General features: G+C 46.1%; 1 protein-coding gene across 1 annotated transcript in view; it reads left to right on the forward strand.

Annotated features, from left to right (window-relative positions):
• Positions 1 to 294: 294 nt before the first annotated feature.
• LOC104462914 (gamma-tubulin complex component 2-like) overlaps positions 295 to 11,640 on the forward strand; it is a gene marked incomplete at both ends in the record, with an annotated part of 14,803 nt that continues 3,457 nt past the window's right edge. Inside the window, 5 exons of the mRNA XM_010075061.1 lie at positions 295 to 423; positions 738 to 914; positions 8,441 to 8,600; positions 10,026 to 10,233; positions 11,290 to 11,489. Of these exons, the coding sequence (XP_010073363.1) occupies positions 295 to 423; positions 738 to 914; positions 8,441 to 8,600; positions 10,026 to 10,233; positions 11,290 to 11,489 (874 nt within the window). The remainder of the gene's footprint in view (positions 424 to 737; positions 915 to 8,440; positions 8,601 to 10,025; positions 10,234 to 11,289; positions 11,490 to 11,640) is intronic.

Raw genomic sequence — 11,640 nt, forward strand, 5'->3', positions numbered from 1 at the left:
ATTAACGCCTGACACAACCAGGCATACTTCAGTGGCCGTAATACTGCTTTTTATTGTTTTTCTTAAAAGCGATCCATCAGTCAAGCTAAAAGTGCCAGAAAATTGCGAACTCTCTGCAAGTTCTGATCTTTGTCTGATCTGAACTGCGTGTTTTCTCTAATTCCAGTCTGACGCATAATTTACGCTGACAGCTACAGTTCGTAGACTTGTCTCCGTCCTTGCGCAATGCTCCTCTTCCAAATGCTGTTATAACAATGTACGTTAAACATTTAATATTAATATGGTGTTTTACAGGTTAAAATAGCAGAGTTTTCTCGAACTCCTGAAGATTTCTTAAAGAAGTATGATGAGCTGAAGTCTAAAAACACAAGACATCTAGATTCCTTGGTTTATCTACTGTCAAAACTCACAGAAGACAAAGAGGTTTGTTTCTTCTTTAGAACTGGGTGTGTTGTAAGTATCCAGCAGTAGCAACAATGCAGTGATTTTAAGTGCAGCATGCTTTCTGATTATAGTGTTCAGCAAGATGCATTGAAATCAAGATAACCAGTTTTAGCATTTACTTAAAGCACTGCTGAGAATCACACTCCTCTTGATGTAAACCACTGAGACATGGGAAACTGGGTCGGAAAGACCTGTGGTCTGATTCAGCACAGCCATCTTACAGTCACATGTATTTTGCTTTAATGTGTGCTGACGAGCGTTCACAAAATCTTTTCTTTTTTGTGTACCTACAGACACTCCAGTATTTGCAACAAAATGCTAAAGAGAGGGCAGAACTTGCAGCAAGGGCAGCAAACAGTAGCAGCACAAACTTTTCCATTCCCTCATCTACTTCCAAGATATCTCTACAGGAGCTCGAGGAGCTCCGCAAGCAGCTGGGCAGTGTCACAGCCAACTCCAGTGTACAGCAGGTACTGTCTCTTCCCAGGCTTTGGGCAGAAAAATGTTTCCCGTCTGCTCATGTGTGTAGCTGTGCTCTTAATTTTTATCATCTACTGGAATGATAAATGTTCCTATCTGGTCAGATAATCAAAATTATCACTCAAAATTTGTTAGTCAGTTTATATTAAATCTTTATGCTTTCTTAATAAAAGTGGCCATTTTCTGTTTAAGTCAGTTAAGGTAAGCTGAGTTTAAGCTGCGACAGTTCTAACTGCTGGGGGTTAATGTAATTTCATTTTCCCATTTCAAATGACTGCATTAAGCTGTGCTGACATTTCCTTTCCGGCATATGGCAGTGCTTGCTCAGGAACTCAGCAACCATTGTGGTATGTTCCCATCCTTGCCAGGAGTTCTGCTCTCTCACGTAATGTGGGTACAGTGCCTCATGTAATCATTCCCCCAGTGAACACAGCCATTTCCTCTACTTAGCTGTTTAAGTTCCTGAAAGAAATGCTGCAAAGTGATCCCAAAGACAAAAAAGGAAGAAACAAAAGCCTACTGTAGAAGTAAACTGTATCATTGCAAGACACAGGCTTAGAAAACAGTTAAGCAAGCGTTTCATTATCAGTAGGCTGGGAGGTAGGAAATGCAAAAGGGTGATTGTTACTTAAATCCAGGCTTCTGTTTTCCGTAATCATTTGCATAAATAACTATACTGTGCTGGGTTGGCCTTGGCTAGCCACCATTGTTCCCCTGCTCAGTAGGACAAGGAGAGAAAAATATGACTAAAACAAGGTCAGGATACAGGCATTTTGTCTGCAGAAGGCACAGGAGCAAGTGTGTACAGACAGTTATTTGGATGGAGTTGAAAGAGTGAAAAGTGGGGAGAAGGGGAAGAAGAAAAGATGCTCAGCCCATAGGGAGTGAGCAACTGGACAATATGTCCAAATGCTTTAATTTAAAATTTTGTCGTTTACTTTTGTCCCAGAGGTTTGTTTCTTCTGATGACTGGTCAATAAAATCTAACAGGGGACAAGACTCCAGGATGTGACTTTGACTGTTTCTGAGGATGCCAGCCCACTTGTGAATGCTCAAAAATCACACGCTGGGGGCTTCTCCATCTGCAGTCTCTGTTGTGGCAGTCCTGCTCCCTCAGTGGAGGCATATCAATGTGGTGTTAGCGCACAGGGTCTGTCTGCGTTGGTGAGGTGTGTGCTGCACTCAGCTGCTCACTCTGCAGCACTGCTGACCCTGTCTTGGCCACATGGCAGTGTTTGCGTTCCTGATGTGTCCTACCAACCTTTGCTGTTGAGCTCTCCAGGTGTGGCTGTAGATGGTTCATGGAGGTCAACAAGGTCAAGTGCAAGGTCCTGCACCTGGGTTGTGGCAAGCCCAAGCACAAATAAAGGCTGGGAGGAGGATGGATGGAGAGCAGCCCTGAGGAGAAGGACTTGGGGGGTGTTGGTTGATAAGAAGCTGAACATGAGCCAGCAGTGTGTGCTGGCAGCCCAGAAACCAACTGTATCCTGCGCTGCATTGAAAGTAGTGTGACCAGCAGGTTGAGCGAGGTGATTCTCCCCCTCTGCTCTGCTCTCATGAGACCCCCCTGCAGTGCTGCATCCAACTCTGGGGCCCTTAGCACAGGAAGGACACGGAGCTGTTGGAGCAGGGCCAGAGGAGGCCACAAAGATGGTCCGAAGGCTGGAGCAGCTCCTGTCTGAGGACAGGCTGAGAGAGTTGGGGTTGTTCAGCCTGGACAAAAGAACAGAAGGCTCCGGGGAGACCTTAGAGCACTTCCAGTACTGAAAGGGGGCTATAGAAGAGATGGGGAGGCACTCTTCATCACGGGGGTGGAGGCATAGGATGAGGGGGAATGGTTTTAACCTGAAATAAGGTAGATTTAGATTGGATATCAGGAGGAAGTCTTTTTCCTGTGCGGGTGGTGAGGCAGTGGCCCAGGTTGCCCAGAGAAGCTGTGCATGCCCCATCCCTGGAGGTGTTCAAGGCCAGGCTGGATGAGACTTTGAGCAACCTGGGCTAGTGGGAGGTGTGCCTGCCCATGGCAAGGGCGTGGAAGTGGATGATCTTTAAGGTCCCTTCCAACCCAAAGCATTCTGTGATTCTGTGGTTTATTGCCTGTGCTGGCTCCTCAGCAGATGTGTGGTTACTCTTCAGTCTGTGAAGATCTTTCTGTGGCAGTGGCTGAGCAGAGCTCACACCTTTCAGGGAGAGTTTGCTGTGGCCATCAATATCTAGAGGAATGGACCCTCCCAGTTCCCATGTTTTGGGACACTTGCAGTGTCTGTCAGCTTGAAGGGCTGTACGTGCATGGTGGAGATGGTGGAGAGTTCAGATCCTAAACAGAGAGAGTCCAGCCCCTGACAGGTGGTGATGAAGCCAGTCTTGTTCCACATACACTGTGAAATACGTTCCTGCACAGACTGTTTGCCTGACTCATCCAAATCCTTCACAAATGATCTGAGCCAAGGGGCTGATTTAGATCATGAAGGGAAGATAACTGATCTTTTTCATAGGATTTACGTGCAGACTTGCTGAAAGAGGAAAGAAGAGTAGGTGGTGTTCTCTGGGATGTGCAGTTCACAACCAAAGGAACTGAGCAGGCAATGCAAGCCAGTTAAAAAGATTGGTGCCTCCTTGCTGCTCCTTTTATACTTTTCCAGACTTAAAGAGCTGGAACTCTGATAAAAGTCTCTAACAGGAAGGTGCTTGGGGCCTTTGTGACAGTAGGGCTGTATCAACTCACATAGCTGCAATCTCTTGACCCAGTTTCTGCTAGAGCCACTTCCCAAGAGGCCTGTCAAGTAGTCATAGTAGTTGCAATTGATTTATTTTTCCATCTCTCTTCTAAAAGCCAGGTTGCACAAGCCCTGGAGTGGTCCTTCAGGCTGTGTTAATGGGCACGAGGGTCTCACTTGTGGTACTGTCTTCATTCGCCAGGCATGGGGGATAGCTGCCAATGTTTCCACAGATTTGTTGTAGCACTGGTGGGAGGAGCCGCTGGGGTTGTCCACTCTAGCCCCCCTCTCACAGGAGGAATGTCATCCACACTAGATCAGGGCAGCTGTCGTTCTGTCCATCTGCATCCTGCAGCACCATGGGAGGGAAATGCCATACCTCCTTGCTGCCCCCATCCCATGGAAGAAGTGTCTCTTCCTGCCTGATCTCAATATCCCAAGAAGCAGCTTGTGTCTGTGGCCGCCTGAACCGCCTGCCACTTCTGAGAGGAGCTTGGCTTCACTCATCATCTTGGTCCATGTCCTTCACGTAGCTCCAGGCTGCTCTTAGCCCTCCTGTTGGCCAGACCCAGCAAAGCCCAGCAGCCCCTGCCACTCCTTCCTGGTCATGTGCTCTAGGTCCAGTGTATGCCCACTGCTGCCCATCTTCCCTGGCACTGGGGCAGTAGTGCAGGGGGCCGTTTGGTGCAGTTGGCATTCATTGAGCATGGAAGTGAGCTCTTTCTTTACATCACTGGATTTGGCCACTGCCATTGCTTAAGATACCAGATGCAGGTTCGTTAACATGACAGAGACAGACTGCCTTGTTCAGTGGGCTTTTAAGTGACACCTGAGGGCCATGTATCAGTCCTGGGAGTTTTAGCCAGACTATCATTGAAGCCTGTAATGACAATGATCTAAATTTTAAGTTGCAGAGATGTGATTCACAGCCCTGAGACACATCACCAGCACCACAAGTGCTGTGCCCTCTGCCCTGTGATTAGTTGTCACTGTCAGAGAGACCATCCAGTGACCTTTCAATGATTGGAGTTGCTGCTTAGGCCAGTTTTGGCCCAAGAATCATTGAGGTGGTAAAAGTTACATGTTCCCTTTCAGGTAGCTGTGTCCTTTATAGCCAAAACTGTGTCAACTTTTGTGAACTCTGACAGTTGACAAATTCACACTAGAGCTGATTGAACTCCAAAAGAAGTTCCTTGCCTGCCTCCCAGAGAATCACTGGTGAAGAAGAACTAGTCCCTCGATGAAAAAGGTTCTGCATTTGTTTCATGGGTTCTGGCTGCTGCTTTTCACTCTCACTATAAGAAACAGGCCTCAGTCCCTGCCTTTTTATTAGGGACGAATGCCACAGCCTACACTCCAGTCATGCCCCAACCTGTAGACTATTTAATATCTTAATCAATTACATACCTAGAGGGATCAAGTGCACCCTCAGCAAGTTTGCCGACAACACCAAGCTGAGTGGTGCAGTCAATACACTGCATGGAAGGGATGGCATCCAGAGGGACCATCACAGGCTGGAGGAGTGGGCTCATGCCAACCTCATGAAGTTCAGCAAGGCCAAGTGCAAGCCCCTGCACATGGATCAGGGCAGTCCCCACTATCAGTATAGACTAGGGGATGAAGGGATGGAGAACAGCCCTGTGGAGAAGGACTTGGGGATACTGTCGAAAAAAAGTGAACATGACCCAGCAACGTGCGCTTGCAGCCCAGAAAGCCAAGCATATCTTGGGCTGCATCCTCAGCAGCGTGAGCAGCAGGGCGAAGGAGGGGATTCTTCCCCTCTGCTCTGCTCTTGTGAGACCCCCCTGCAGTGCTGCATCCAGCTCTGGGGTCCTCAGCACGGGACAGACGCGGAGCTGTTGGAGCGGGGCCAGAGGAGGCCACGGAGATGGTCAGAGGCTGGAGCACCTCCCGTGCGAGGACAGGCTGAGAGAGTTGGGGTTGTTCAGCCCGGAGATGAGAAGGCTCCAGGCAGACCTTACAGTGGCTTTTCGGTACACAAAGAGGGCCTACAAGAATGATGGAGTAAGACTTTTTACCAGGGGTGGTAGTGACAGGACAAGGGTCAATGGACAGAAAGATAATAGGTTTAGATGGGATGCTCCATTCCTGGCAGTGTTCAGGGTCAGGTTGGATGGGACTTTGAGCAACCTGATCTAGTCAAAGGTGCCACTGCTCACAGCAAAGGAATTGGACTAGATGATTTTTTAAAGGTCCCTTCCAACCCAAACTGTTCTATGAGTCTATGATCAGGTTGCATTTGGCAGTTGGAGACAGGAGTTACTTCATGTCTCTGACTTTCCAAGGTGTAACTTTCATATAGTCCATCTCACTGAACTAGCTCTAGTGTTTTCCATACCCATTTGCCATTGAGATCTTACCTGGATCTGTTGGGTTTTATGGTCTCTCATACTTAGTGCAATGCCTCATAAGCTTTTGGACTTAGATACTTCCTTAGTCTGCTCTCTCCTAAATAGGCATGGTTCCTGGAGATGTGATGGTGAGGTCCATGGTTTGTGGAGGTTTTCTTCCAACTCATTCCTCCCTGCCATTTGGGAAGATGTAATGATGGTTGCTCTTCTCCCAAGCAGAAGCTTGTTCATACAGCCATGTTGCATAGAGCCAGTGCCACAGGGAGTTCTTCCATTTCAGGTCTTCCTTTAATGACCTGGAGCTCAAGATGATACACATGCACATGATGTTTTGATCTCTTAACCAACATCTGTGTGTCCAGATCGTGATGGACAACTGAGCTGCTATATACTACTTCAGTATGAAGGAGTTCAAGTTGTTTACCCATGTGAAGGACTCAGTCCTACACTGAGGTCTGCAATTTTGTGTGAAGTTTAGTCATCCTTTGAATTGCTGGCAGCTTTCTTGACATTTCCTCCTTCTCAGTACCCTTCTATGAGCATCCTGTTTCTGTTAGGAGAGCAGAGGAAATTGAGATCCTTCTAGCAGATCACACAAATACGGTATCAGTAGGAATGTCGTGTTGCTTTGAGATGTCACTTTGACCTGAGGACATTGTACTGGCATTGTGCTAGGCTGCAGCAAACATGCCCAGAACTGGTGCTGCTTGGAGGAGCAGTCCCACAGGTGATGCTTGTTTGAAGGATTTCAAGATCCAGCACTGGGCAGCTCTAAGGATAGAAGAATGGCCAGAGCCAGGCACAGGGTGCATCAGCTACCTTTCTCATGTAAGAGCATGTGATGGGGGTAGCCCTTGGCTGGGAGTGAACCCTCACAACCCCCCTGTTCATTCACCTCCTGCCCCCTCCCCGGCCCCCCTGAAGATGGGGGAGAGAATTAAAGGGGTAAAGGGAAAAAGGACTCATGGGTTGAGATAAGAACAACTTAATAACTAAACTACAATAATATTGAAAATAATAGTACATACAAATGAGTGGTACACAGTGATACTGCCCCCCCACCCGATGACCAAAGCTCAGCCTGTTCCTGGCTAACAATCCCGGAGCAGGGAGAGTCCCGAAACTGCACTCACGGAACGGAGATAACAGTCTGAGCATCCCAGAGTGAGGGCTGACCGAGCTGGGGAGAAGGCCTTGGGAGAGGGACCACCTGGAGCAAGGTGACCTGGAGCAAAAGAGATCCGGAACAAGAAGGGACAAGCTTCCAGAGGGTCCTCACCTATATACTGGGCATGACGTGTATGTTATAGAATAGATTATTGGCCACTTTGTATCTCAGTCCTGAACCTAAGATCAAATCCTGGGCTAGTAACTGGGGCTGTGCTCCCTCCCAGCTTCTGTTTGCGGACAGCCAGAGAAGCTGAAAGACCTTGGCAGCTGCATAAACATCACTTTTTATCAGCTTTCTTTTGAGCACAAATCCAAAACACAGCCTCTTGCTAGCTATTGTGAAGTTAACTCTGTCTCAGCTGAACCTAGGACAGAGCACCATTCCTTAAGATGCAAAGCTCACATGTATGCTTGCTTCCTTCCCAAGTTTCTCTCTCCTCTGAGACCTCCTACGAGAGGAAAGTTAAATGACCCTGTGCATATCCCATTTCACATGCACATCTGTGGAGCTTAAGAAATGGAATTCATAAGCATTTCCTCTGTGTTTGTGCTATTGGGGCTCTAAATATTCCCATAGGTTGTACATCTCACAGGCCTCTCCAGCTGACAATTGATCTTGCATTCTGTATATTTTAGTGTCAGAGACCCAGAGCCAGAGGTGAAAAGTTTTTTGGTATTTAAGAGCTCACTTCCTGCACTGACTCCTATTCAGACTGAAAAAACCCATCATTTTCCAGCTGTCTGTGGATGGATTACCCGGATTGCATTTGGCATGCAGCTACTCAGCGGGCCCTGTGCAGAAGTCGGGTTCAAAGGTGTTCATTAGCCTATCTGCAAGTGCCCTTTGAATAAGCTCTTACTGCTTACTGCTTCTGCAACGTGTTTGCTGCCTTTTACATGGTGCACTTTGCAAACTAGTAAGCTGCCTGGTGGCTGTGCGTGTCCCCATTCTGTTCCCCTGGGTGTGCCTTAGCACCCAGGCTGGTGGGGAGGGGTGTAGAAAGGCGTTATTTGATGTACCCTCGAAGAAAAAGGACAGCTGTATGAAAAATTACATCTGCAGCACTGAGACCAATAGACTAGGTGGTATTGGGAGACCAAATCCTACACCATGCTACTGAAACATCAGCTATTATACTTTCTGTTCTCAGGTTACCAGTTTACAGTCAATTTTTTCTTAACATTCAAAATTTCTTGGACTTCTGAAGATCTCTTTTTTTCCTTCTTTCTCTCTCTCTCTCTCTCTTTTTCCAACAGCCTCTTGAGCTTACACGAAAAATCCTCCGAGATAGGCAGAACAAGAAGAATTCTGGTCAGCCCGTTCCAGTATTTCCATCTTGGGTATATGACAGACCTGCACTTATTGGCGATTTCTTAATTGGCACCAGTTTAAGCACTGACACAACGGTACCTATAGGTATGTGATTCACAGGGAAAACTGCATTAGCTTTTTAGGTTTTGTACTTGTTCAGAAGTGCCCTTCAGGTTTCTTCACACTTGGGATGAAAGGAAAACTTGGCTTCTTACACCCTGCAGATGAAGAGCCAGGTTCAAAAAAAAAAAGGCAACCAAAACCCAAACTTATTTTCTTCACAGTGTTTCTTCTGTGCTGAATTCCAGCCCCACTGTTGATCCATGGGATCTGATCTGTTTTGAGTTTCCCAGTCCTTTTTCTCTCTTGAGTCACAACCTCTGTAAAATCCTGCTGTAGGAGTATCACATCTGTATTCTCAGCTGAAAAATCTGTTGTCATACCTGACAGGGGCGTATTCATCGATCCACCCGACTCAATATCTTCTCTAGTAAGGCTCTAACAACCTCCCTGATTTGCTATCTCTCTCCTTGCCAGAGCAGCAGGGAGCTAATCTCTCCCTATTGTATTCTAGCTTTAGGCTGAGCTGTGTATAGCTTCTTATTCATGTATTATGTTTAAGAACTCTTTTTTGGAAGAGAACAGCTGAGTTAGAGACTCGTGTTTCCATTCCCCATGACTCTGGAGGCTCCTACAGAAAACCTGTAGCTTCTTCCTGATGTGGATTGGGGCTGAGTCTAAGGGAGACATGAAAACAGTCAGCTCATTCTTGGAGGTGCCCTTAAATAGCTTGTCCACTAGTGCATTACTGCCAGACTGTGCTGCGAGGGTATGTTTCTAGCAAGCTCAGAACCATTTGTTCTCTCACATACAATCCTACAAATAGAGAGGGATTATTGCCTCGTTTCATGAGATCAGCTTTGCCGCAGTTAGTGTTGTTCGCTGATCTTCTGATGTACTTGGTTGTATTTTGGGTTGAGTCCTTCATGCGTCTTTGCAGATGGTTTGTATTTGACCGCATCATTCAGAGACCCTACAGTTTGCAGTTCACCTGCAGTTTTTGCTGGGCTAGCATTTCTTTGGGTCTGTGTTTGAACTGTTTTCTTGATATTTGAATATTTCAGTGGAGGGGAGAAAGGGGGAGTTATTGACAAGATTGGAGGTCCTTGGGAGCAGTATCACTGAGCCCTTTTGGGTGGAAGGATCAGAAGCACAGGCTGTGGGTGATGTTCTTTTGGCCACAGATGTCAGATGTATTAGCCCTGTCTGCTTGGTTTGCTTTGGGTATAAGTGAGCAAAGGATTGCATTCTCCTGGAAAGCAAAGCAGGTGATTTTGGAGTTGACCTGAACTCAGTTTTGTTTCTCTATATCTTGATTCAACTTTGTGTGATCTTCCTCTGTTTTCTTTTAATGGTAGTATGTCTTCCTTTCCAGCTTCAGGTACTAGATTGACATGATATGAATGGACGATCAGGTAGTACCACAGCATGTTCTGATTGTGGGGTTTTTTGTCTTCTCTTTGAAAACAGGTACTTTGCCATTAGCTTCCCAAGAATCCATGATTGTGGAGGACTTACTGTATGTTCTGATTGGTGTGGATGGAAGATACATCACAGCACAGCCTCTCATAGGCAGGCAGAACCGAGCATTTTCAGTCGATCCAAACTTGGACTTGTCCATCAAAGAGCTGGTGACCAGGATTCTTCCTGTAGCAACAAGTTACTCTGCTGTCACAAGGTACCAGGCTGACTTTTGTCAGAGTAGTATGTTCTCCTTTGAACATCAGGTTGTAGCATAGAGAATCCATTGTTGTGCAGATGTTAACTTCCAAGCTTAATTGATACAAAATAAGAATGACCATTTCTTTGAATTGTTTTTAGCTACATTTCTTTTTGCTGGGTTCCTCCTCTTTGCTGCCAGTTCACTTTTTCACTCACTTCACCTTCACTTTGTCCAAACGTGGTCTTGGTACATTCAGGCAAAGTGCAAACAGGATGTGTCTGCTTATTCTGGCTTGTCTTTTCCCACTCTGCTGTGAATTTCTTCATTTTTCCTGCTTTTTGCTCTCCTCTGGGCATCCAGGACTGAAACAATCTTTGTGTGCTTCTGAGCAGGAGAACCTACTGCTGCCTGGTTTCTGGCAGCTACCTTAAGTAATAGTTAAAAGGTCTTAGTATAAGATACACCTCACTAACAGCAGATGTTTGTTATGTAGATGTCTGAATTTGATTCAAAGTCCCTAAAAAGATCAGCAAAGAGGAAGAAGCATTTTTAGGATGTGATTCATCCGTGTCTCCTTCCAGACAATATGACTTGTGATCAGAAGCATCTGTCTCTCTCCGCTAACATGTATGGAACCATCTAAATCTGGTCAGATGAATCCCTGCTGTGGCATGTGGTGTCAGAAGCTAGCAACAGTGCTTTCCCCACATGTTTGAGTGCACGTTGCTTCCTTTTGAGATCTTTTCCTGTCCTCTTATCCGTTGGTTTTGCAAAGATAATTGCCTTGAAAATTCTAGCGCTCACTTTTCATTTAGTGGTTTTGCAAATAATTCTAGTTCTCCTGCAATTTGAGAGGAAACATCTTCCACAGCTTTCTGTACTAGGAAATATGGTGATGGGAAATAGGCAGGGGGACACAGAGCAAATGTGGAACCTGAACCTCCAGCTGAAGACTGGGGCACTTTCCAACGTGTGATCTACTTGTGTGCTTGTACAGTGTCCTGAAGATAATATTCCTCAAAATTATAGAAGGTGCTTTGCCTAAAAGAGTTTCCATTTTGCTTTTTACAGGTTTATAGAGGAGAAGTCTTCCTTCGAGTATGGACAGGTAAATCATGCTCTGGCTGCTGCTATGCGGACTCTAATCAAGGAATACATGATATTAATTACCCAGCTGGAACATCTTCAGAGACAGGGACTTCTGTCACTGCAGAAACTCTGGTTTTATATCCAGCCCACAATGAGGACCCTGGAGATTCTTGCTTCACTTGGTAAATTTCAAAAATACAGTCATTACATTTTGACAGGTGCATGACAATTTCTGAAAACTGCACAGAGCAGCAATACAGGCAGGGCATGTGTCATTTGAAGTTTATGTTCTGTTAAAGAAGAAAGCCAGAGGGAATTGTACTTGTCAGAGCA

Source organism: Pterocles gutturalis, unplaced genomic scaffold (genome assembly GCF_000699245.1).
Source record: "Pterocles gutturalis isolate BGI_N339 unplaced genomic scaffold, ASM69924v1 scaffold5667, whole genome shotgun sequence".
Classification (NCBI taxonomy): Eukaryota; Metazoa; Chordata; class Aves; order Pterocliformes; family Pteroclidae; genus Pterocles; species Pterocles gutturalis.